The sequence below is a fragment of the Paroedura picta genome, chromosome 8 (genome assembly GCF_049243985.1).
Source record: "Paroedura picta isolate Pp20150507F chromosome 8, Ppicta_v3.0, whole genome shotgun sequence".
NCBI lineage: Eukaryota > Metazoa > Chordata > Lepidosauria > Squamata > Gekkonidae > Paroedura > Paroedura picta.
The window spans coordinates 47,347,349-47,374,592 of NC_135376.1; the positions used below are offsets into that span (position 1 = coordinate 47,347,349).

Genomic DNA, 27,244 nt, shown 5'->3' on the forward strand with positions numbered 1-27,244 from the left:
ACAAAATGGGTTGTAGCAAAAGCTTTCATAGGCAAGACGCTATTCTTAGCCTATGAAAACTCTTGCTTTAGTCTTCAGGGTACTGTAATTCTGTTGCAACAGACCAATACAGTTGCTCTTCTTCATTATCATATCTTTGTTCCAGGTAGTGGCATCACAAATTGTGGGGAAAGTCTCATCTTCCCTCTCAACTTCTCTGTTCATTCCCCTTTGTTCCTTGCTCTTGTGCCCTGTCATTACAGCTTACCTAGCCATCTTCCCATGACTCTCATGGAGGTGGAGGGAACAACGGGATCTCTGACATCGGTTATTTTTGAGGATTACGTGCTATACCATCTCCTTCCTCACTTTCTACTGTTGCTAAACTCAAGAGAGCTCACACCCAAGGTGCATTTTCATGAACAGACATATGCATGTAGACATGCTAAAAAGATGGCTGTGATTTAACATTAGCACCTTGCTTTTTTTGGTTCCCCTTCACTTGTACACTAAAAACAGATGACATAATAGAAGAGAGGTGCAGCCTGTAATTTACATGATAATTCAATAGCTTTTTCTCATGGGAAGACAGAATGGAAGTCATTCAGATGGTAGTTATGGTTCTTTCTTCTTCAGGAAAAAAGGTTGTCTAGCTATATTACCAAATATTTCCTTGGTAATAAGAACTCAGAGATAAAATGGGATAGTCTGGAGATAGGATGAAAAACAAGAACAACCCCAAACAGGTCTACTCAGAATCTTACTCAGATTTGTTTGTTGGGGATTACTCTTAGGAGAGTGTTCTTACAATTGTGCTATTTTTGTATTTCTTGTAGCCTCCTTGATTGGAAATGTCATTGTTCTATTCGTCCTAATATGAGATAGAAGTAGCAGAGATAGAAGTAGCAGAGAGGTTAGGTGCTGATAAATTCTGTCATGACTATTGCATATCTCTTGCTTGTCTTACATAGTCAAGAGAAGATGAGTTGTCTCAGATGCGTCAAGAGATTTCAAAGCTTTCCAAAGCAAGAGAGCTTATGCAGCGAAAACTACGTGCTGTGGAGGAACATAAAACGCAGGCAGAATGTGAAAGAGACACCTTTAAAAATCAGATCAGTGGGCTGGAGAAAGGTAAGATTCAAACTCAGAACAACGGTGTGAACATCTTATTGAATGAACTGTGGGTTTTTCCCCCTGTGGCAGTCAATACCATTGTCCATGATGAGGAACTCATGACCAGAATAGGATTAGGTAATATGGACCTAGGTTAGTTTGAATCTTTCTTGAAGGGCAAATTTCAGAAGGGATTTCTAGTGGATTTAAGTTCTGTCCGGGGATTTTTGACAGTCTTTCTAAAAGATTCATCTTGTTACCTGTGCTTTTGAAGTCTACATGAAACCACAGGAATGAATCAACTATGAATGTGACGCAAAAGATCAACAAAGTGATAATAGCACTTTACATGCCTGGAAAAGGCATTATAACAGAACCTTCTAACTTCTGAGAATATGTTCACTCTTGCAGAATATGGTAGTGGTTACAGAGTTCCATCAGAAAATAACATATGTAAACAAGCAAGATCCTGACTCGAAAGCTGCTCTCATGTGAATGGAGGAAAAATTGACATAATCTTTACAAGAGTGGTTGTAAATATTTGGCTATGGCCAAGTTCTCCTGCATGCAGGACTCTATTGAAAGGCTACAGTTTTGGGCTCTAGGATGAAATAATAGCAATAGTATTGAATAATAGTGACATAGCTGAAGTTTATATGCCTGAGTTGTAAATATCAAAGATGTTGATTGAGATTCCTGATGAGTGGTTTATAAATATAAGCACATCACTTTGTTGCCAGGCCCAATGGGCTGAAAAAATAATACCAGAGTTCCAACAGAACTTTGGGTGGCCCTGCCTTCTGAGGCTAGACAGTAACAACATGAGAAAGGACCTTCTTGGTGGTGGCACTGAATCCTTGGAATTCCCTCCTAGGGAGATTGGTCTGTCTTCCTCTATCAGTGTCTTCTACCAGGGGGTGAAGACTTTTTTGGGGGGGGCATTCCTCCACTAACTCTTAATAGCCCTCCTTCCTGGTTGTGTGTTAAAATGTGTTTTATGTGTTTTGCTTCATCATATTTTTATATTTATATGCTGTTTTAATGTTTGCTTTCTTAGAGACCCTGTGTTGGGTCAAGGGGACTGCATAGAAATGCTTAAAATAAAATAAATAAATAAACTTGCCCCACAACTTTTCCATCATGTAGCTTCACGTATAGCATGCCTAAAGAGGGATCATCATGATTTGTGCAATTAAATGAATTTTAAAAAACCCATAGATTCTTCATTGGTTCAAATTGTGCAATCTGAATTTTTATTGTGTTTTAGAGTTGGAAGCAGCAAAAAAGCAAGCAGAAATTGATAAAAAAGCTATAGATGAACTTGTGAGAGAGAGGGATATCTTGAACAAGGTGAGTGTGGTACCCATGGGGGCAGGAGAACATAGTACCTGGAATCTTGAGATCATGTGGACCCAGTCACTGTTTCCTTATGCTGTTTGCTTTATTTATCAATACAGATTGCTGAAAGTTTGATTTACTTCGCTCACCTCAGGGTTACACTGCACTACACCACAGAAGACCCATGATGGGGCAATCTGCTTCTCTTGCCAGCCTTCCTCCCACATCCCCTTCCTCAGTCCACATAGCTCCGGCCCTTGAGTTAGTATCTGCCCTGTTCTCTATTCCCTGCCTTGCATCAAAACACCTGGGCTTGTTCACTGCCTCCATACCCTTTGTGCATCCCTGGACTAGATTGCAAAGGCTGCTGCACCTCTCTTACCTTGGTCCCACCCTGCCGCACCCAGGTGGGTCTTGCTGCTTGACCCTGCCAGGTAGTTTGTTTCTGGGTAGCCTGCTGCAATGACCTTGTACTTTTAACTCTGGAAAACAGATCTGTCATCTCTTTGTACATAACAGAACACTGAGGAGTGGTACTTTAACTTTAATTTCATTATGAAATGTGATTCAGGTAAGGATACAAGCAAAAACCATACACCTAGATCCAGTTTTCGTTCCTAATTTTGCTGTATCAGTTTCTACTACATTTGGGAAATTGGTGAGCACTATTTGATTTGGTACTGAAAGCCAGTGTTTGTCTCACTGGCATTATTCAATAGGGAAGTAGTATTTTTCATCCAGAATGAATTACCTTAGATGTTAAAAGGGTTTCTTGTATTTATTGAAGTACATTAGCAAATCAAGGAAATCTCATAAGAGATTTAAATGCCTCCCCCCAGAATCCTCCTAGGCCACTCTCTGCCAACTCAGGGGGTCTTTGGGGAGACATTTAAAGACTCCTAAAGATCAGCTGTTTGGTGGGGTCTACCGGCATTTAAAGAGTCCTAGGTCCCTTTAAATAACTGCAGAGCTGTTGAACAGCTAATCTCTGGAGAAGCTTCTCTCCACAGTAAGATTAGCTGCCTTGTGACTATTTTGACAAATTGGTTTGAGTTTCCCAAATTGGCCAAAATTGAATCGATACACAAAATCATTGATTTGGTTGATTTGAGCTGTACCAAATCAGGAAACCTTGAATCTGAAAAGTATTGTTTTTTCCCCCACAATTCACATCCCTAGTAGTGACCACCTTAACCTTGTGCTTGCAGAACTTGCTGAAAGCTGCTGGTGTAACTCAAAAACAGATGAACCTTGTTAAGCTCCATGAACAATCAAAGAAGAATCTGGAAGAGGAAATTCAAAATTTTAAGGATGAAGCTCAGAAACAGAGAAAGATTATCTTTCAACTGGAGAAGGAGAGAGACCGTTATATTAATGAAGCTAGTGAGCTCACACAAAAGGTAAGATACAACTGTTTATGGACACAGTTATTTTACTTTTTAGAACTGATAAGAAAGCCCACTCAATTCCTGACTTTATGGATAGGGTTGCAAACCTATTTCCTCTTGTAGCCTGCATGTAGGGCCTGAAAATCTCCCAGAATTACAACCAAATTCCAGATGACAGAGGTGAGTTTTCCAGGAGAAAATGGCTGCTGTGGAGGGTGGAATGTATGGCCTTGTATCCTGCTAAGGTCGCTCCCCCATACAAACCTCACCTTCCCCAGGTTTCATCCTCCAAATCGCCAGAAATTTCCCAACCCAAAGATGGCAACCCTATTAATTGATGGAGTTTTTGACATTTTTCTTGGTGGTACAAGGATTTTACTGATGTTCTTATGAATTATAATCAGGAATCTCTGCCTTCAAGAGTGCCACACAAGCAGAGAACCTGTTCTGAAAAATGAGGGTTTTTTGTATGTTCTAACCCCTATGGCTGTGCAGAGGGGATAGACAAGACTACTGTTCAGGTCAGAATCATTATAGCACCCAGTAATTCAGATCTTGGCAATTACCAAGAGGTTTGGAGTCTGCATGGAATATGTCAGTTGTTTGTTTGGTTATTTAATTTGAAATATTTCTTTCCTGTTCCACATCCCTTTTATGGCAGCATAACAAGGAATCATGAATAACATTTATTTAAAACAAAGAAAAAGCATCTAACATCAACAAATACAATGCATTTTGTACAAAAATCGCTAAACAAAATTATTGCACCAAAATATCAACACAACAATAAAATCAACAATAGAATTACAGCACTTACTAAAGGACTGCAAAACAGGTGACTGATGTTCTTGGTTAGCTGTTTACAATTTTCCCTGATGGACACCTTAAGATCTTGGATTCCAGGTCTATATTTAGCTGGGTGCTCCTTGGTACTTTGAATTTTGCTCAAACATCATCCAAGCTGTTGTGGAGAAAGAAGCAACCAATTGCCCTCTTGCTTGTACATCTGCTGAACTAACTCATATCAACCAATTCACTAACAGAATGATGAGGTAATAGTTCATGTGTCAAACATTTCCTCATTTTTGTTAAGTCAAAGATGGACTTACTCATTATCACCTGTTTTAACACATTTGAGATATGATTATGGGGGTATTTATGGTAAGTTAAATGTAATCATCTGGTTTTGTTTACTTTACCTGAGAGTCTCAGTCTCTCCATAGTATTACTCCATAATAATATTTTAACTATTATTTTATACTATTCTGTGCTATGTACCAAGGATTGATGTACTGGATAGCTGATAGCAAAAGTTATATATAGTGCAGATGTTTTACTAATGGCAATAACCAATGACATATTTACATAAAATTGCACTAAAACGCACTGAGTTTTGTTGAGCTCTGATTCTATGATTCAAATTTTGGTTAAAGAGAAGTCTTTGCTGCTAGTGACCCATAAATAGAGTCTCTACTGGCAGTTTTGCTCTGACCCATTACCAGTCTTTCCTCAGGTGCCTGCCTGAGAAATGAAGTTCACTCAAGATGCTACCATCAAGAAAATAAAAGACAGTACCAAATTCAGCTGTTGCCCAGTTGAGATTGATTTCTAAAAAGAAAGAGAAAGAATGACATAGTAAATAAACTTTCATGATGGGGTAGTGTAACGACCTCCCCTGGTTTAACCTTGATTGGGAAGGAAAACTCCTCAAGATTCCCAGTACTCAATGGCCTTCAAGGAAGACTTCCTGCTTCCTCTACCCACAGCAGGCTCCTGTTCAAAAGCCAGTGGAATAAGCAGACCAGAAATCCCCTGAATGGACTCATCCACTTGCAGTATTGCTACAGTCTCTCCCAGGACCAAAAAGCCATAGAATATGAGCTAAAACCTGAACCAGGTGAAGAACTACATACTTGGCAGCTCAGGGCATCCCATATTCCAATGCCAATCAGGAGGAGAACACTGCTCTCTACATCTTTTCATGACAGAAGGCATAGTCACTGGCAGCTGGAGCTTAATTCCCAAAGTAAGGACTGACATTCCCTCTTTTACTTTGCTATTGAGGGAGAAATTTAGACAATAGGTAATCTTGAACAGTCCATTTACACTAAACAATGTCCTTGGAGAAATGGAATATAAATAACAGAATGTATTTCAGTTGATTAAAAAAAGACGTACATCTATTTTAGTTGATTAAAAAACCTCTACAATATCAAAACAAACATATCAAATGTCATGGTATTGTAGATGATTAAATCATGGTTGAATTATGAGAAAAGAATAAGGAACAGATGGAGTCAAGGTATTTGAAAACTGGAGAATCCCTGAAGAACCAGAATTCAGCTGGCTCAGCTAAAGTTAAAGGTATCCCCTGTGCAAGCACCAAGTCATGTCTGACCCTTGGGGTGACGCCCTCCAGCGTTTTCATGGTAGACTCAATACAGGGTGGTTTGCCAGTGCCTTCCCCAGTCATTACCGTTTACCCCCCAGCAAGCTGGATACTCATTTTACCAACCTCGGAAGGATGGAAGGCTGAGTCAACCTTGAGCTGGCTGCTGGGATTGAACTCCCAGCCTCATGGGCAGAGCTTCAGACTGCATGTATGCTGCCTTACTACTCTGCACCACAAGAGGCTCTAAGAATCCCTGAAGAACCAGAATTCAACTGGCTCAGCTACTCCAAGGCAAAACTTTGTCCGCTTTGGTCAGTATCCTGCCATTAGCCGTGACTATCCACAGTGTCTCAGAAAAAGAAAAAAGAAGACCCTCAGCCTTTTAAGTGGAACATCGTTCTTCTAAATTTTGTCAGTAAGCAGTAAGTCTTAATTTCTTATAAATTCTTCATACATTTATGCTACCCAGTTTGTGTGGTGAAGAACCCCAGGCAATTGTTGCTCCCATTAAAAAAATGTTTTTAAAAAGAAAGGATGGGGAACCTGGGTCAGAAGTCAACGTAGAGTCCCCGTTCTGCTCCCCATCCCTTTGTTCAGATATTGGTTGAGGGTCCATAGCCTCCTCCAGAATCACTCTGGCCATGACTGTTGGGTCTGGGAGCAGGATACTTTGTGCTGGGGCTGGGGCTATCAATTCTGTGTCCATAGCCAAGTCTGTAGGCAGTTGGTCAGATACTTCCTGGCACCACAGCTGATATGGCAGTGGAACTCCTTGCCATCCGAGGTCATGGCTCTGTAAGAAAAAGGGCCAGTCACCTCAGTAATGCTTGCAGGAAGCCAACAGAGGCCATAGCTTTGCAAAAACACCAAGTCAGCTGGCTTAAACAGCCATTGCTGACCACCCTGAGAGTCTTACCGTATGGGCCATATGTCCACAAAGTCCAGGTGCAATCAGTCAAGTAGCAACCAGTCAAGTAGTCAATTTCTGGCGCATAAGCAGTTTGGCCAGAGAATGTCCAGTCATGGCATACGGTGTCACATGCTGTGTCAAAAGGAAGCTAGCAAGGTATTGATCCAAGTTGCCCCGCACAATCCTGGACAACGATTCCTTAGTGGTTCAGACCATCCCAGCTGCCCATTCAAGGATTGGTGGAACAGACCAGACGGTACCTGGCAGATGAGTTTGTTTGCTAGGAATTCCCGGAACTCCACAGATGTGAATGAAGTTCCATTATCAGAAACTACAACATCTGGAATGCCATGCATTGCAAATAAATAGCGGAGTTCCCATATGACCATTCGGGAAGCCATAGAGGCTACAGGAATGACCTTTAACCATTTAGTCAAGGCATCAACTACTATTAGGAAGGTCTGGCCCTGGAAGGGCACTGCAAAATCTAAATGAAGCCAAGACCAAGGAGCATGAGCCACCTCCCAGGAATGAACCAGGACTCATGATATGGCAGACGGGAGAGCTGACAAGGGTCACATGCCCATACCCAGCCCTCCACCTCTGCATCCAAGTTCAGTCACCGTACATAACTGTGTGCCAGTGCCTTCATGTGCACTGTTCCTGGGTGGCCAAAATGTACAGCTTCAAGGGAAGGAGAAATAACAACCCACCCTCACCCACAGCAGGCACCCCTTGTGCACCGAAAGCTCTCATTGGCAGGAGAGGGGGAGGAGTAAGGCTGCTTTTGGGGGCTATCCCTGCCAAACACACTGAAATACCTGAGCCAAAACAAGGCCCTTGGTTGAGAGGATGGCCACATCAGCTGCACAGACCAGTGGGCCAGAGAGAGTTTCCAACAATAATGCCCCATCTCTACCTGCGAGTGGTGTACCAAGGTGTAGTCATAGGCCTGGAAGAAAACCCTGTCCAGTGGGAAAACCCTTGAGGACAAAAATTTTCAGGGTTTGTTTCTGCAAGACAAAAATGCCCAGCAATGGTTTATGGTCTGTGGCAATGGTAAATGGCCCCCATAGAGAAAGTCATGGAACTTGTGGATGGCAGCCACAGTAGTGAGGGCTTCTCGAACAATTTGAGCATAATTATGCTCTATTGCTGTCAGTGTCCATAAATAGAATGCAATGGGGGCTTCCCAGCCATCAGACATAACATGGCTGAGTGCCACCCCAGCCCCATATGGGGATGCATCACAAGCCAATGTGCCCAGCAGAGTCTCATCAAAATAAGTCATGACGGACTCAGAGGACTAAAGCTGCTTGATGGCACAGAATGCCTGGTCATGGAGGGTGTTCTCCATAAAATTCTGGAAAATCCCGGGGGCGACACTGACTCCAAACTGAAGCCAGTTGACCTTAAAGGCTCCATGGTGCATGACAATTGTTTGTGCTGCCACAGAGGCAGATTCAACTGGCAACTGCTGGTATGCTTTGGCCAAGTTGATGAATACACAGCCCCCAGACAACGAAGTGAACACGTGGCTAATAACAGGGACAGGGAATGGATGTGATGGAATTGCCTTATTAATTGTGCACTTATAATCAGCACAAATGCGAATCTCCCTATTCGCCTTAACTGGTGTTACAGTTGGCGTCTCCAAAGCTGCATGTGACACCAGTTTCAGAACCCCCTGAGCCACAAACTTGTCCAGCTCGGCATTAATTTTGGGCTGCAGGGTGAAAGGCACCCTGCATGGCTTCAGGTGGTTAGAGGAAACCTCTGGATCTAGAGGAAGGGTCACTAGGGGGCCCTAAAATTGGCTGAAGCCCACTCCAAAAACTCTGGGAAATTGGCAAACCAGAGCCTCATAAGATACCAAGCTCACCTGGTTTATGCCAGTGAGAGTGATGCCGAGGGTCCCAATCAAGCCCTAGCACAGGGATCCTCAACCTGTGGTCCTCCAGATGTTCATGGACTACAATTCCCATGAGCCCCTGCCAGCAAATGCTGGCAGGGGCTCATGGGAATTGTAGTCCACGAACATCTGGAGGACCACAGGTTGAGGATCCCTGCCCTAGCAGACATGTGTGGCACCCTGGCACCACAGTTAGTGGAAGGATCCCATCAAAGTCTTGAACCTGCACTGAGAAATTCCCGTGGCCCAGCACTGGCACTCGATGTCTTTGGAAGTCTGTCAGGTGTCCTGAAAAAGAGTCGAGGGATGCCCCCCCCTGCATGATAGATCTGGTGGTAGATAGCCTCCACAGTGATTGAAAATGCAGAGCCAGAGTTAATCTCCATCTGACAGTTGATGCCATGGATCAACACCTGATCAACTATTTTCTTATTTGGTTTTGCCCACACATTCTAGACTATCAGGATCTCATCTTAGCTGGAGTCAACTCTGTCAGCAGCCAGTTCATGGGTGACTTGGTAGTCCAGGCAATGATCTCCTGGCTTTGCATACCCCAGCCAGGAACATTGTGCAACACGCACACTCAATGTGGCCCTGACGACTACAGGCTTGTCACTGAACATCCCGGAAATGGCAGGAGGCTCTCTCATGCTGGCCTCGGCAACTTGCACATAGCAATCTCACTGTGGTTTGCTATCGGCTGCTGATGCGTACTTTGTGCACTGCGCCACTTTGCAATGGTTGGCTATTGGTCATTGGGGCATGTGGAATTTGTGAGAGGCGGACTACTTTTTCATTGGCTTCAGCAACTTCTGCAGCGACTCTGACATCCAGGGCTGCCTGGAAGGTAACTTATGAACAATTTTCATTGGGTGGCCTCATAAGTCAGACCACAAACCAGTCAGTCCTGCAACATGTCTTCCAACTTAGAGAAGATGCACTGTTGTGTCAACGGACAAAGCTCTGCCATGAAAGATGTAGCTCTTTCCCTTGACCTTTGGTTCCAAATGTAGAAGGCATGCCTGCAGACCACTTGCAGGCCTGGGCGCAAGGTGGTTGGTTAAAGCAGTCAATATGTCTGCAGTTGGAGCGGCTGTAGGGGGGCAATCACAGCCTTTGCCAGTGCAAAAGTGTGGGTCCTGCATACACTAAGGAAAACTGCTTTTTTCCGTACTGGATCAGCACTGCCATTTGCAGTTGCATAAAATTCGGAGCATGCCGTATAGTTTTCCCATTTACTGGGATCTGCCGGATCAAACCCCTCAATATGCCCCTGGGTCACCATCCCATCCTTGTCACCAGCACAATAACTGGACATAGCGGCTGATGCTTGAATAGCTCCTTTATTTAAACCAACTCCAACATAACCATCCAGTAACCAACAACAACAGAACAGGCAGCAACCCTTATATAAGCTGAGTTCCCTTCCAAACTACCCTCACTTGGGGAAATGAAACTGATACTACTTAAGTGGAAACTTAAACTACTAACCTTTCCAAATACACTACAAAGGACCACTTTAGAAAACATATTGTACATTTGTTCACGAAGTCCTGAGCTTTATGGTTATACATTCAGTGACCTACTTTCTAATTTTGATCCATTCTAAACGACTGCTGAGCTAGGCTTCAGCTTTGAAATACACATTATTGATTTTGATCTCACTTTTATTACTATTGGCAGCTTGTTTTTAACAAGAAAAAAGAAAAGATAGGTGGTGGATTATAAACTGGGTCTCTGCTTTCATTTTAACCTGTAAGCAGTTTTTAAGCATCTCTGGTGTCAGCGGCAAATGCTCTGGAGCACCATCATCACTGCTGTAAAAAAACAAACCTTGCTATATTTAGATGTGCTTTATCTCCCAGTTTGGTCAGAGGTACCTAGTAGAGTAATCAATTAATTAAGCCTTTGCCCCAAAGCTAGCATACAAAAAGGCCCAACTATATATCAGCTCTGCTTGAATTCTTTCATTAGGGACAAGTGTGCTGATTGCAAGCTCTGCTATTATGCTGCAGCTGTTCTTATACATTAACAACCTCTCTTCCTCAGAAGGTACAAGAACATTAATTCTGATACTAGTTCTGAAATGCAAATATTAGTTCTCACAAAAAGGATAGCAAGAGTGGACGGACTTCAGCAATTGTCACCTGTTACATTACTATCCAGAGTCTCAGTCATAAACAAAACCATTCCTGTACTTCTTTTATTTGAAATACCAGGTCATCAGATTTTATTATGTTTGTCTCAATTAATGCTGACAGTAACACTACTGAAAAATCATTCCTACATTTGCATTCTTTGTTCCCACAGACCACGCAGATAAATGAAATAGAACTCTGCATTGCATATGTTAAAATATTTGTGAAAGAAAAATATTTCTTGGAAACACACTCAATACCTTTATGCTAGCAATACTTTTCTTTGCAATGTCTAAGTAAAGACCACTTTTCTTTGCAATGTCTAAGTAAAAGTTGTAGTTACAATGTTTGGGGTTTTTTTGCTACGCAAAGAATATAAAAATGCTGTAAAGTCATAGTTTTATTTGTTTTTATTCATTTCACTTCTGATTCTCGAGATAAAATTCTTGTTTTTCTGTACATGGGGAAATACAATTAATTTGGGACATTAGACTTGACAGAACTCACACATTCTTAAAAAAAAGTTTTTCTCTCTCCTGATTGAAACCAGGCAGGAAGGGGGAAGCCAGTTGTTCTCAGTCTTTGCAATGTACCAGCCATTGAAGCATTGAAATACTGATAGCCTTCCTGGCCAGGGACAATGAAATTCCCACTTCACATTTTAACTGGGAACTTAACACTTAGAAGGGATGCAGAGACTTTGGAGGTGAGAGGGGGGCTAGATTGTATCTTTTGAAGATTTCAAAGTTTAAAAGGAAAGGGGGGAAACTCCAAATTCTTATAATAGTGATTGTCATTATTACCATCTGAATAGGCCCCCCTGCCTGACCTCTACTTCTGCTGTCCTGCACATGGTTTGATGCTAGGATGCCTCCCACTTGGATCCCAGGCATGATAGGGGAGGATATTTGATGGAGCTTGTTTTCGGTTTCTATAATTTTAATTGTCAAAATGTTGTCAGCTGCCCCAAGACCACTTGGAGAAGGGCGGCCTATCAGCTTAAAACTAAATAGAAAAATTAATAACTGTATGGAAACCGTTTCTAATATAATTTTTGTAGTAAGACATAGCAATAAAAATGTTTTATTTCCCCTACAATAATAATAAATAGTAACAACAATCATGATATTTAATAAAGACTTGATCAGGCAAATAATCTTGGCTTGCTTTATCCTCTCAGTGAAACAAGACAGGACATAAATATCTTTTAATTGTAGCAAAGCACACGTATACTCACTGCCATCTCCTCATATGGTTATAAGATGGTTAAAAGAGCTTGATGGTTATAAGAGCAGCTATTTCTTGAATATTCTGAGCTTGGTTTGTATATTTATTCTGTTTTTATATTTGTGATATAATATTTTCCATCTTCTTTCCTATATAAAATGTTTGCGTCTGCATATGTTTATATACAAAGTATTGCTGATCATCATGAGAAGAGAATTTTTGTGTGCTAATTTTATGATTTCAAAACAGGTCCTTCATCATATGGAAGATATCAAAGTGCGGGAAATGCAGATCTTTGACTACAAAAAGCAGATAGCAGAGTCTGAAACAAAATTAAAACAGCAGCAGAATCTCTATGAAGCTGTGAGATCAGATAGAAACCTCTACAGCAAAAATCTGATTGAAGCACAGGTACTAAAATTAATTTCTGTTCCAAGTTCTTTTGTTTGAGCCAATCATTCAGTTAACATGTGGAATGGAAAGATGACAAAAGTGAATGCTGACACAATGTTGTCCACATTTTTCTTCCTTATGTGGAAAGAATTATATGAGAACCATGACTCACTGTGATATGAATGTCTGTTTCCATAAATATCTTCATTGGTATTTCTAAGGGGGCACCCACAAGACAATTTTCTCATGTGAATTCGTGAAAGGACATCAGGAGGCAAATTAGACAAGTGACAATTTGGAGATGGGTTTACATTTGCTGGAGGACTGCAGAGGTCAGGATGTTCTCCATCAGTTTCCCTAGTACATGCGCTAGCATTGAGTAGTTTTCTACCCTATTTTTTTTTGGGGGGGGGTTCTTTTTCAGCCTGCACATCTCTGGATACATATATTGCTTGAATGGAAATGTCCCTACTACAGGCTGCTTTAAGAAACACACCAAGCTCATTTTGAGTATCATTATTCCTGGCTCAGGATTTAACCAAATGGCAAGGAATGTCTCTAATCAGGGAAGAGGAGGGAAATGCTCCTTCTCAATACTTTGTTCTTAATCCAGTTCCTAGTGGTGACAGTTTTTAGGGCCAAGTGTTGTGTTAGGAGTGTATTTGATGGAAACTTCTAGGGCCTTTTCGCACAGGGATCTTTGTTGCAAATTGTTTGCAGAATGAAAAATCGCCATTTAAAATAGTGGAATTCGTCGTTATGCATACCTGCCTTTGTAGTGGAATCAGTTGCGTTTTTTAGCGTTTCCCACAGGCTTCCGGTCTCGGCAGAAATCGCTAGAAAGGAAGCGCTATTGCCAAGCTCGTCCCGCCCCTGGCCGTCAAGCAGCCAATGGGCAGCCGTTAGCATGCTCCCAAACAGCCCCTTTCCCTTTAAGAAAGGTTTAAAAAAAAAAAAAACGACCCATAGCAACGAATCTAGGTAGATTCGTTGCTACGGAGAGACCCATCCAGCTGCCTAATGTGAGCTGTCGTTTGATTGGTTGATCGTTCGCACGCTGCCTCGAGTGATAAAAAAAAAATCCCCCCCCCCTCTCACGGGCCCGATTTTCGGCTGAATTTATTTGTAAAAAATAAAGGGACTTTATTTCAGCAAACGGGCTTTTCAGTGGTTTGTGCTTAGTGACTAAAGGTGAAGGACTGAAGCCAGGGAAGCCTCTAAACAGAAAGAGGCTCGCCGGTGCATTTATCCCCGCTCGCTCGGAGAAAAAAAAATGGCGATCGCTTCGCCGGAAGTTTGGAGGAGAGAGCCAGGGGGAGGGACTTTGAAGAACCAGCAACAATGGTAACGCACAGGTCTTTAGCGCTACTGTTGCAGATTGGTTGCAGGAGTGTATCGCTATCCGGAGGGTGAATCCACTTTTCTGGATTCCCCTGAAAGCGCCACAACGAAGCGCTTTTTGCTGATTGGTTTCAGGATTGTTGCAGATTGTCTACGACGTCGTGGGTTATGGCAAATTAGTAGCGTTTCCAAATAGCAACCATTGTGCTACTTTGAAGCCGTGGGAAATGGCCCCTAGAATATTGTCTGTCTTCTGACAAGCAAGGCCAGGAACTTCTGCCCTTGAGTCAATTTTAGGACAACCAGATTAGGAGATTGCAAGCCTTTACTATCATATTTAATTGTATATAATTAACATAATCAAATAATTACATATCGCAGTAGGACATAAATCCAGTTCCATGATACTACAAAATGGAAATGCTGTTTTTACAGCAAGCCTTTTTGATAACATAATAAATGAACATATCCAGTTATCTGTCAAATACTTTGGTCACCTAATGAGAAGAAAGGATTCCCTGGAGAAGTTTGCCAGCCTAGTGCTGGGAGCGATTGAGGGCAAAAGAAGAAGGGGACAACAGAGAATGAAATGGCTGGATGGAGTCACTGAAGCAGTCAGTGCAAACTTAAATGGACTCCGGGGAATGGTAGAAGACAGGAAGGCCTGGAGGATCATTGTCCATGGGGTTGTGATGGGCCGGACACGACTTCGCAACTAACAACAACAGCAACAACAATTATCTGATTATCTGAGTTCTACATAACTTGAAAATAAGCACACTGAAACTGTTCGTAGATGGGTGTCCCATAGCCTACGAAGCTAAAGAAGAGTTAAATAAGATTACTTATGAGAAGGTTGTGACACCCCCCCCCCCCGTGATCAAGGGAAAACAGTGACATTTTCTGCATGTCTTCAACTATGTATGGAGCAAAAATTAAAATTCTTGTAATTGGATAACCAGTAGCAAATACTTAAGAAAAAGATATAATTGAAAGAGGCAGGACCCACTGTATAGAACAAGGAAGCGTTTTATGTAGTAGTGGTAGCCCATCAGTTAAACTGGTAAAGAAATTGACTGTAATGGTGGTATTGTAAAGATGACAATCCATATTCTGTTGCAAGAACCCTATACATCTGTGGCAAGGAATTAAGGCCCTATCATTTGCAAAATGGGGGTGATTATCATATTACTGTGTATGGAGTCAATTTATTTAAAAATAGCATGGTAACAGGACAATATATTAGTGAATGATATCACAAGGATAGCTGGTAGCATAATGGAGATGTATTTTCTTGAGATATATATGACAGTTTGCCACACTTCAGTTGTGTTAAAATATTACTGCAGTAATTAGCAAATACCACCTTGAGATCTCAGGATGTGTCCTGAATTGCCGGCACCCAGGGGCAGTTTCTATGCATCAGAGTTTGCAAAGCAATACCAGAACCAGGCATCAAAATACAGTTCCAAGGTTCAGGCATAGGGTGGGCAATACTCACAGCTTCAAGTCCTAAGGAAAATCCAAGAACAAGGATACAAAGGTACAAACCAGGTTCAGAGACAAAGAAGTCAATCCAGAACAGGGGCAGCAAGGTCCACGCTACTAATTAACAGTTAACTTGCTTCTCTGCTGCTTTTAAGCTTGTACTGAGTCAAGCACTACTGGCTGCCTAACATCTGTTCATGCAGCCTTTACTGTTGGTGGTTGCCTGGTGCAGTGCTTCTTTCTTTCTTGAAGGTTGTTCTTATTTTCCTCTTCCAAAATTCCTGAGGCATTGGTGAGAAGAGGAGGATGAACTGACTAGCAGCTGACTGTGTTTCCAGATCAGGACTGTGGGGCCCAGAGGTTGCTGCACTGGCACTTGGCTGAGGATCTACATTTGTCCCCTCAGAGACTGCCTCCTGCAGCGCCTCTGCCACAGGCAGTGGATTTGGGTGAGGTCAGCTGGCTGTCTCCCCCTCAGCAGAGTCCAAGATCTCTTTGTTCTGCTGAGCCTGGCTGGTCCCGGACAATGTTAGGTTCAAGTAAGTGGCTGACATGAGGGGGATTTGAGGAACCTATCTGTTTAAGTGGGTAGCCATGTTGGTCTGAAGAAGCACAACAAAAATTGAATTCAATAGTACCTTTAAGACCAACAAAGATTTATTCAAGGTGTGAGCTTTCATGAGCATGCACACTTCCTCAGACAAAATGGCCATAAAGGTTCTATATTGGACTTAATTTTTGTTGTGCTTTACATTTGCTTACTATATAATAGTTTACATTATTTACTATGTGCATTAACTGCAAAATTCAATAGTACGAAAAGACATCTGAGGTTAAAGCCTTCCTTTTTATTATAATCAAACTATACTATTGCAATAAAGCAGACATTCATAGTTTAGTAACAAGTCTGTCAACCATGAAAACAAAGATTGTCTCATCTTAAAAATTATGCAAAATTAGCATCCCTTGAGAGGAAGGCTTAAATTGGCAGGATCTTTTTTGAGAGAGAAAAGCTCTTGATAGCATTTTCAGATTATTTAACAAGTCAAGGTCCCCCATTGTCTTGCCCTGCACAGACTGTTTCTGATCTCCAGGGTGTCATAAGCTCAGATGTATTAAAATCTTTTGATAAAGGAGTTCTTGGATGCATTTCATAAGAATTATTTTCTAGAATGGCATTAGGTTTTTGTATCTTTCTGGTCCCGGAAATTCAGATGATGGTTAATTTAAATGAACATAAGTTAGCTGTTGCAAAATGTACAAAGACATTTCTTTTTTTGTTAGTAAAGAAGTATATTCAGAACCATGTATATGCACTTATAAAATAGCTTGTTTCCTTCCTGAGCCTTTGTAAGCCATCTAGAAAAATTGTATTCAGTTTTCTCTTCCTGTTACTTCCATGTGAGTGATGGCGTGTTTATGAACCTGACACATTTAAGTTCCAAAGGTAATTTTTTTGTTTGATGCATTTTCCTGAGTGAGAACCAGAGTTCTTGCTTAGTATTATATTCTGACACAACCAGAATTCTATTCAGAATTGCTAGCTCCCCACATCCCAGCCTCTAACTTAATTAATAACAAACAAGGATTCAGCAAGTGAATCTTTTGCATCTACATCTGCTTTATAATAGTAATTCAGCATCGCTACTTAAAGTAGACTGCCCATCCCAGAATTTTCCATGCCAGTTTCAGGTAAACAGGGCTTATTTATTATGATTTTCTTGTTTGTGTGATTGTAGTAGAGGCGATATATCAGAAAACAGAGAAGGCTGTAAACTGGCCATAATATCTTCAATGGTAAACTGATCCTGTTCATTTCTAACCTTTTTGCGAGATTCTTCTTTACATGCATTTGTGGAGGAAACTGCTCTGATCTCTGTTCCTGTAACATTTAGAAACAACTGTGTATTGGTTCCACTGAAGTGATACAGGGAGATACACATATACTGTATTTTGCCTTTTTCAGTTTTAAGAACTTGCAGCCTACATTGGGGCCTGAGCTACAAAAAAAGTGTTGTTCCAAAAAACTCCAAACTCAATCTGGCCCCAGAACGGTGCTCTCTCCAACAAGCATGCTACAGATGTAATTCAAACTCGCCTGTTGGGTGCCCCAGTCATTGTCCTAATGACTAGGGCAGTAGTCCCTAAGTAAGGAGAGTTCCCTAGACACAATACAGACTGCAGCATTGTGTTTGCCCTTCATAAAACATGTCATCACCATGTTCATTAGAGTGTCTATGGCTACATCCATATTCACAAGAGTCTCCTAGCATTAAGATCAGAAGTAACTGCAAGATATCCTGGAAGGCAAATCAGAGCTGAAGGAGAGGTTTTAAATGCTGGCAAACTCAATTCTCCACTGCTGATGCCTATTCAGACTCTTCCATCTTCTTCATAAACATAACCACTGTGGTTGTATGCGTATTCCAACAGTAACCAGATATAGCCTATTTGCTAAAGTGCTTGTATGTGGACAGCTTCTCAAAATCTTATCTAGTTACCTTACCATGATTGGGACCATGATTTAATACTAAGTAAAGGAAAGAAGCATGCCATTCTTAGGAGAACCACAAACTTCAAAATAAAGCATTCTTTCATTTCCATCAGGGCACCTTTCATTCTTGAGAATCCAAATGATTGTGGAATAGAAACATAGGATTCAGTTAATCTTCCACCTCATCTTTTTCATGCAATCAACTCAGCAGCAGCAGTCTTTCTCTTTATCCCCAATACAGCTGATGTCAGGCAAACACCACTGTATTTGTGGATCAGCTTTCGTTGTTCCAATTGGTGTAGTTCCATTTTCTTAGGACTGTGGAGTCAGAGGCACTGTTCAGAGCTCATCCATCAGGTTCACTGTGTTCCCTCTCATTGGTTTATTGTATCTTCAAGATCACGCAAGTCAGAAAGTTATCTGTCTGCACTGGATAGCACTCAGCACTTCATGAAGATAAAGGTGATAGAATTAGTGCTAGCAATTCTTCTTCCCTTCACAACATACAGCCAGATTGTCCAAAGTGGCAATGCAAGTGAGTGAATCTCAAGCAGTTAATTTGTTGTTCTTGGCTCATCTGATGGGATCTATGATTGCCTACCTAGATATGTCTGTGAGTGAGATATAAGTCAATACCACTATAATGGTTTCTGCTCCCATTTCAATAGGACCTTGCTTTTAAACATCCCATTTGGATGCTTTTCCCTATGCTGGCCAGTTGGATGGATCAAAACTTCATGCTTACCCTAAAACCTTCCAGATTGAACAAAGGATCCAGATAATCACATGTGCCATTTTGCAGGGATAAGGAACCCACTGCTAGGGTCAGTCTGTCTAAGGTTGATGGCCAGTTTGTGAGGAAAAACACAACATAAATTGATTGGAATTGAGAGCAGTTTCACAGGCATTCATCACCTTCCATGTTGACACCAACACATTTTGGTTAAGAACAGACAGGAAGTGAAGGACCATTTCCCTGGATCTTATCAAGAAGCTTTTAATTTCTACTCTTGACTAAAGAAAACCTGCTATCAGTTAATGTAGAACTCATAAACATAAAGGCATGTCCAAACTGACTAGCTCAGTCAGCAGATTAGTGGTCAAAGGGGCTTTGTTCTGAGATGTTGGAGAGGCAAGCAGCTGCACTGGCAACCAATCTTGCCAGAATATCAACATTTACAATACCAGCACATCAAACATTTTCTTTGAGACATGTCTCTGTTGCACTTGCAAATCACACACAGATTTCCTTAAAGCCCTTACTTTGGTGCCATTTTGGCCAACTCAGAGATGTTTCTTGAAAGTTCTTTCTTTAGGTCAGTCTTCAGTTCACTGGGTGTTGAAACTGGTCCAGCCACTTGTCTCTGTCACACAGACAAAGTTGTCTTACAGAGAGAGATCCCATTTTTCTACCCAAAGTCAACTGTTTTTCCTTTATATATTTTACTGTCTTTTTGCCCTAATTCTCACAGAGAAAAGAACTGACACTGTAAATTCATGTAAGGGCACCTTGTCACTCAGGAAGTGTGAGTCTTTATTTGTTGTCTTCCCCCATTTTGTTCACATGTGCAAAGGGTACACATCCAATTTAAGTATTTGTTAAGTTAAACAATTTGTAAACAATTTGTAAACAAAGTTAAACAATTTGTAGTGTACATGTTTCAGGGCAAATTAATTCCTCAAAGAACTATAACTCATTTAGTCAAAGGGTTTCAACTTTAATGATTTACTAGAGGATATTTTATTTATTTGTTTTGCAATGTATTTCCCGCCACTCCCTGAAGGCTGCATGGATTCCCACATAAACAGTTATTCAGAATTATTAAATAAATACCCTTACCTTGGCTGATGAAGCCTTTAGGTATAGATTCCTCCAACAGATGTTGTGATTCCATATTCATCAGACAGTTCCACTCTTGATGGAGCATTGCTGTAATATCTCACATTATTTCATTTGTCTTTATCATCCAAGAAAGAACAGATTTCTGGGTATACCTTCTTGGAGTTAGAGAGGATATTCTTCTCCACTGTAATATTTATCAGGGAAGATTTGTCTCATGACATCAGAATCATACATGACCTATTTAGCAGAAGGTGGTGTTTCTTCATTCCAGTGGTTTAATTCCTTTGTGTATAAAGTTAGTTTTCATATGTATCTTTTAATAGGCTAAAAAGGTATTAGTTATATTTTAAAATTTGGCTTATAGCTTTTCTTCTCTAGCTTTGGAAGTGTTGACCAAACTAAGTGAGATCATCCCTCCACTCATTGCCAGGACAGGAAACTATAATTGATGTGGAACACATCTTCTAGTGCGCTCAGTAAAATGGAAGTCTTCACGAATGTGATGTCTGTGAGTTTTGTTCCCCCCCAAGTGCACTAAAAGATGGTTGGAGGAGGCTGCCATCGAGGTGGCCAGCTGTAGTAGTGGCAATCAAGGAGGCTGACTCGGCCACAGGGAACTGACTGCAGAGTCCCGGGCAGTGGTGGAGTCAGCGTGGCCTGGCCCAGCCCTGCCAATGCCGTATGGTGAATCCCGGGGAGCGGTGAAGGTGGTGCGGCCTGGTCCAGCCCTGCCAACACTGCGCATGAGTTCCGGAGAGTGGTAGAGGCGGCATGAGCCATCCAAGCCCCACCAATGCTGCCAGGGTGTCCCGGGTAGCAGCAGAGGTGGCGCAGCCTGGCCAAAGGGGAAGGGAGAGATGGGAAGCTGTGTGAGTCTGTGTGTATGTCTGATAGAGGGAGAGGTGGGAGGGACCAGGGACAAGCTCGGGGAAGCAAGAGATAAAAGGTGAGAGGGCAGGAGTGAGTGAGGGAGGAGTCTTTGTCTGGGTGTGTTCGTGCATATATCTGAGAGAGAGTGTGGGGAAAGGGACCAGGAAGGACATTGGGGAAGCGAGAGGTAAGGGGGAGAGTCAAAAGAGGAGTGGGCAAGGAGAAATTTCTTCATGTGTGTGCCGACTTATACCAGCTCAACAATGTACCAGCCCTTTCCCTCCTTTATGTGGTGCGTTCCACATAAGGAGCGAGAATCCTTGTTGGGAAAGTTTTTATTTATTTCAGGCTGGCTTGCAACATTAAAATATACAATGTACAAACAGTATAAATAATTTAAAACACAGTAAAATTCCATTACAGTCATTTAAAATAAGTGATGCCTTTTTTGCCTAAGACATCTTCTATGTCTAAGAGATGAGATAGCAATGTAGATGTTAGTAAATGGGCTTGGGTGGGGAGGCCAGCAGGTGTTCCATTAATCGTTGGCCTTAACCATAGGCTTGATGGAATAGCTCTAATTTACAAGCCTTGTAGAACATTTTAATATACCGCAGGGCTCTGATCTCATTCTGCAGAGCATTCCACCAAGCCAGGGCCAAGAAAGGCTTGAGACTAGGGCTGAATCTGCATGGAGCTTTTTTTCCAGTCCCAGGTTGATTCAGTCCCTGCGATTCAGTCCCTGAATGCGATTTCCATTTTGATTTTGGCTGATTTAAATTTTCCCTAAGCAACAAGCACAATTGATCTGGAGTGACCCTACCTCCCCCCCCCCAATATCCTGGAGTGGCTATAACCCTCAGTATTTGAAAAATTGGCACGAGTAAAGGTGCAGCTCTTTGCTTGTTTCAAACTAACTTGCTGCCTCAAGCCTGCAATGCTGCAGAAAAGCACTGATTGGCCAGGACATCCTGGCTTCCTTGTTCCCAGGCTGCAAGGTTTCCCTTAAAGGGGAAGCCCTAACTTCTCTCAGCAAAGGCTCCAGAACCCCTAACTTCTCTTGGCAGAGATTTTCCTCTTGGATTTATTCCCCCTCCTTTGCTGTCTCCAATCCTCTCCCACCCTTCAAGAAAAGAAAGAGGCTCCTGCTGCATTTGGCTCCCCCCCCCTTTCTGAGCTTCCCTAATTAAGGCAGAACACTTTTCTGTTTCAATGGGGAGGAGGGGATAGAGGAAGACCCGAGTTCAAATCAATCCAAATTCAGCAGAATCCACAATGGAATAAACAAAGTAAGTGCAGAATCAGCCCAGATTTCTCTCTTTAGGGCCAGGGATCCTCAGTAGATTTTGATTGCTTGACATTAATGCTGTTGGGGAAAATAGAGGGAAAGGATTCCCACACATATCGTGGTCACAGTCTGTTTGAACCTGACTTGGTCTTCAGTCAAGGTCTTGGAGCCAATGCAGCTGGGAGAGCACCAGTGGTATATGGGCTCTCCACTGGGTCCCTGCTAGAACCCTGTCTCCAGGGCTGCATAAGGGGAATCACCTAAGATTTAGGATGATCTCACTATCTTTAAGAAGATGGAACATTCACAGTAAATCCAGAGCTAGACAGACCTGTAGATACAGAAAGTATCAGGAAAGGTCACAATTCTAAATGAAGCTATGAGGAGTAGTCTGGACCCAAAATTTCCAGAGGCATAGTTTTCCTTTTTCTACAGTCAGGAATCTATTTACTCACTGATGAAGGGCAGACAAACTTATCACTTGTAGACTCAATAGAAAAATTATGACCATAATGCTAAAAGTTCCTGTGGGGCATGGAAGGTCTAGCCTATACAAGTTACTACATTTTGCCTTTGGTAAATCTTTTCCTCCTTTTACCAGTGGGACCTGTCCCATGGTGGTGATGGGTCAGGTGGCTATAACGGCACAATTCTAGGATTTATATCTGCTGCTGCATTTAGTCCCTGTTTATACACCAGCAGTGATAGTGATTGTTTAATTCATTCCCATTAGGATGAGATCACTGAAATGCGAAAGAAGCTGAAGATTATGACACATCAGGTGGATCAGCTGAAAGAAGAGATCACTGCTAAAGAGGCAGCCCTTGTGAAAGTGCATTTGGATCACCAGAGAATAGAAAAAGAGAAAGAGGCATTAAAGGTAAGGCTATGCCTTTTAGTAAAAGATCACTGTTTGATAATCAACCGATCTCTCACAACAGGAGAATTCCCAGAGGGATTGAAAGAGGGCAGTGGTAAGTCTGCTGCTGAAAAAAACATCTGGGTAGGAAGGGCCCATGTGAGGAAGCCCTGGATGGTGGGCAGCTCTCAATGGCGCACTCTTCCAGGAACTTGGGTGTGATTCTGGATGCTTCCCTCACAATGGAATCTCAGGTTGCAAAGATAGCGTGGCTGGCATTTTACCATCTCCACCAGGCACAGCTACTAGCGCCCTACCTGGCCCTGGAACACCTAGCCACAGTGATCCGTGTGATGGTCATCTCTAGACTGGATTTTTGTAACTCGCTCTACGCCGGCCTGCCCTAAGCCTTGACACGGAAATTACAGCTGGTCGCAGTGGCCAGGATCCTCACAACAACACCATGGAGGTCCCACATCTGGCCCATTCTCCATCAACTACAGTGGTTGCCAGTTGAATTCCGAATCAGGCTAAAGGTTCTGATAATTACCTTTAAGGCCATACGCAGTCAGGGCCCAGTGTACCTGAGGGACTGCCTCCCTGCTTATGCCCTTCAAAGAGCTCTATGTTCTGCCACCACCAACTGGCTAATGATCCCTGGCCCTAAAGAAGCCTGCCTGGCCTCAACCAGGGCCAGAGCATTCTCTGTCCTGGCCCCTACCTGGTGGAATGATCTCCCAGAGGAGATCAGGGCCCTGACGGAGCTAAAACAGTTCCACAGGGCCTGCAAAAGGGAGCTGCCAGGCATTTGGTTGAGACCAGGCATAACCAACAACATCTGTGGGGTCCCTGCTCCCTCCCTTCTAGAAATCCATCAATGTGTTCTGTCCCTGGACCTGTTTGCACTGTTATAATTACAATTGTTACAATTATCCATGTTAATAGTATTAATGTTATGGTTATCTATATGCTATGGAAAAACTAGGTTTCTTGTATTGTTTTCTATCTTTTATGTAAAGTGCCCTGAGACTCCGGGAGGGAGAGGGGATTTTTCTAAAGCCTGATGGCAGTAGTGTGTTGCCAAATTGGTGTTCAGGTGAATTGTCTCCCCTCCCCCTATCTTGCATAGTTAGAATTTCTTGCTTCCTTTTCTGCCGGAATCTCTTTGGGTGCCTGAAAACCTTCTGCATTGAGTTGGGAGCCTTTCATGGACAAATGCCATGTGGCATTAGGGAAGGAGGAGGAGGAGGAAGAATTGGGCACAATTGTTTCAGAATATTTATTGAGATTATACATGAGCAGTGGAGAATGATTTTATACAGCTCTCAATGCTTATCTGGCCATCAGAGTCCCTGAACCTCAACAGACATTTTCTTTTTGTACAGGGGACTGCTGAAGGAAAGGAGAGGTAGGAAATCTATTGCATAGGTTTTCCCAGTTATTCAACCATAGTCTTGACTGCCTTGCTATGATTAGGTTGAAGACAGAAGAGAGCACCTCAGCAGGATCTCAGGTTGGATCAGGGTTTTTGCAATCCAGTTCACATTAGACATGTGACTGGGGCTCACCTGAATAAATAGCTTGGGTACCTGATTCTGCTCTTCCTCTGAGATTTTTCAGTTTAGGTAGGCTGGTGGATCATGGTACCAGCTCAGTGCTACCTGGAACAGAACAGCATTTCTGTTATTCTATTATTCTACCTAACAGTCTTCTTGACTGAGCTGGTGTTCCCCTCTTGAATGATTTGTATCTGAATTTAAAAAACCAACTGCCTTTGTCTATGTTTCATCGTCCATCTTTGCCTGTTAATTCACTAAACTTTAAGTGACCAGCTTCCACTGTCTTCACATTATTATTACTGTATACATTGCATCATGGATAAACACATGCAGGTTACCAGAACGAGACCTGTGTGATCATTAGCTGAGAGCAGTGTGGAGCAGAATGATGGAAGAGTGATCTTGGAACATGTTTAGAAGAAGTGAGGATCATTGAATTGTGGTGAAAGAGTTGGTTCAGTAGAGGGCACTTACTGAGATCAGGCCCAACAGGATACAGAAGAAAAATATATAGGTCTGGAATTGTGAAACACTGGTCTTATGAATAAACTAGATTATGCTAAAGCATCTATTTTTTATGATCTCTTACAATTAGTTTTTGAAATGCAACCTAAAAATAATGTTTTGAGATCTTAGTTTATCGTTATCACTTGAGTCAATTCAAAACTCCTGTGTGTGGGATTCCTCTTTTGCTTAAATAGTAACTTACCCATTGATGTTCACTGGAAAACTGTAAATATGTACTAAATCAAAATAAAAGAAGGAAATTAGTTTCAGTGCTGCATCTGTGGGTGTTTTTTGTTTGTTTGTTTGTTTTGTAAACAGCACTGAATATAGTCTATTCTGGCTGTATTATATATGACTCTTCGGACTTCAGTCCAATTTGCTCTTTTAAAGATCAAGAAAAACAGTGTCCATGGCAAGTCATTTTTATTTTCACTAAAGCAAGAAATATCCCCTCCTTGCCACTTTCTGCTTTGCTTTCTTTGTGTCAATTTGTGCTACGCTCAAGTGATTCTGTAGGTTTTCAGCTATTGTCAGCATATTGCTGTTATGACAAGATGTCTGTACAATTCTGTAAAAAGGTGATGAATTTCATAGAATCATAGAGTTGGAAGGGGCTATTCAGGCCATCTAGTCCAACCCCCTGCTCTACGCAGGATCAGCCCTAAGCATCCTAAAGCATCCAAGAAAAGTGTGTATCCAACCTTTGCTTGAAGACTGCCAGTGAGGGGGAGCTCACCACCTCCTTAGGCAGCCTATTCCATTGCTGAACTACTCTGAAAATTTTTTCCCTGATATCTAGCCTATATCGTTGTACTTGTAGTTTAAACCCATTACTGCGTGTCCTCTCCTCTGCAGCCAACGGAACTAGCATCCTGCCCTCCTCCAAGTGACAACCTTTCAAATACTTAAAGAGGGCTATCATGTCCCCTCTCAACCTCCTTTTCTCCAGGCTGAACATTCCCAAGTCCCTCAACCTATCTTCATAGGGCTTGGTCCCTTGGCCCCAGATCATCTTCGTCGCTCTCCTCTGTACCCTTTCAATTTTATCTACGTCCTTCTTGAAGTGAGGCCTCCAGAACTGCACACAGTACTCCAGGTGTGGTCTGACCAGTGCCGTATACAATGGGACTATGACATCTTGTGATTTTGATGTGATGCCCCTGTTGATACAGCCCAAAATGGCATTCACCTTTTTTTACCGCTGCATCACACTGCCTGTTCATGTTTAGTTTACAATCCACAAGTACCCCAAGGTCTCGTTCACACACAGTGTAACCTAGAAGCGTATCCCCCATCCAGTAGGCATGCTTTTCATTTTTCTGACCCAGATGCAGAACTTTACAATTATCTTTACTAAATTGCATCTTGTTCTCATTTGCCCATTTTTCCATTGTGTTCAGATCTCGTTGAACTCTGTCTCTATTTTCCGGAGTATTTGTCAGTCCTCCAAAATTTGTGTCATCTGCAAACCTGATGAGTAGTCCCTCCTCCCCTTCATCTAGATCATTAATAAATATGTTAAAAAGTACTGGGCCGAGCACCGAGCCCTGAGGTACCCCACTACTCACCTCCCTCCAGTCTGATGAAACACCATTGACAACAACTCTTTGAGTGCGGTTCTCTAACCAATTCCCTATCCACCTAACTATCTGAAAATCCAGATTGCAGTCCTTCAATTTATCCATCATTAATCCAGATTGCTGTCCTTCAATTTATCCATCAGAACATCATGGGGAACCTTGTTAAAAGCTTTACTAAAATCCAAGTAAACGACATCAACCAAATTTCCACGATCCAGCAAACCTGTTACTTGGTCAAAAAAGGAAACCAGATTGGTCTGACAGGACCTGTTGGAGACAAATCCATGCTGACTTCCTTGGATCACCAAATTGTCCTCCAGATGTTTGCAGATCGCTCCCTTTAATATCTGCTCCATTATCTTCCCCACAACAGAGGTTGTGACTCAGAGGTCAGACTCACTGGTCTGTAGTTTACCGGGTCTTCCTTCCTCCCTTTTTTGAAGATCAGAATAACGTTTGCTCTCTTCCAGTCCTCCGGGACATCTCCAGTCCTTAAAGAGGTTCCTGATCTGAGGCTTCAAGGTATCAGCTATGGAGAAAGCATTCAAGACTTCATTTTCTGTTGCAAAAACCTTCTGCTTCAGCTAATTTCTAATGCTGCCTTGATACTGTCTACCATCATTTT

General features: G+C 42.1%; 1 protein-coding gene across 1 annotated transcript in view; it reads left to right on the plus strand.

The window, feature by feature from the left end:
- CFAP58 (cilia and flagella associated protein 58) overlaps positions 1 to 27,244 on the plus strand; it is a 113,497-nt gene that overhangs the window by 22,977 nt on the left and 63,276 nt on the right. The window contains exons 7-11 of the mRNA XM_077349658.1: positions 951 to 1,110; positions 2,360 to 2,442; positions 3,639 to 3,830; positions 12,647 to 12,808; positions 22,848 to 22,994. Of these exons, the coding sequence (XP_077205773.1) occupies positions 951 to 1,110; positions 2,360 to 2,442; positions 3,639 to 3,830; positions 12,647 to 12,808; positions 22,848 to 22,994 (744 nt within the window). The remainder of the gene's footprint in view (positions 1 to 950; positions 1,111 to 2,359; positions 2,443 to 3,638; positions 3,831 to 12,646; positions 12,809 to 22,847; positions 22,995 to 27,244) is intronic.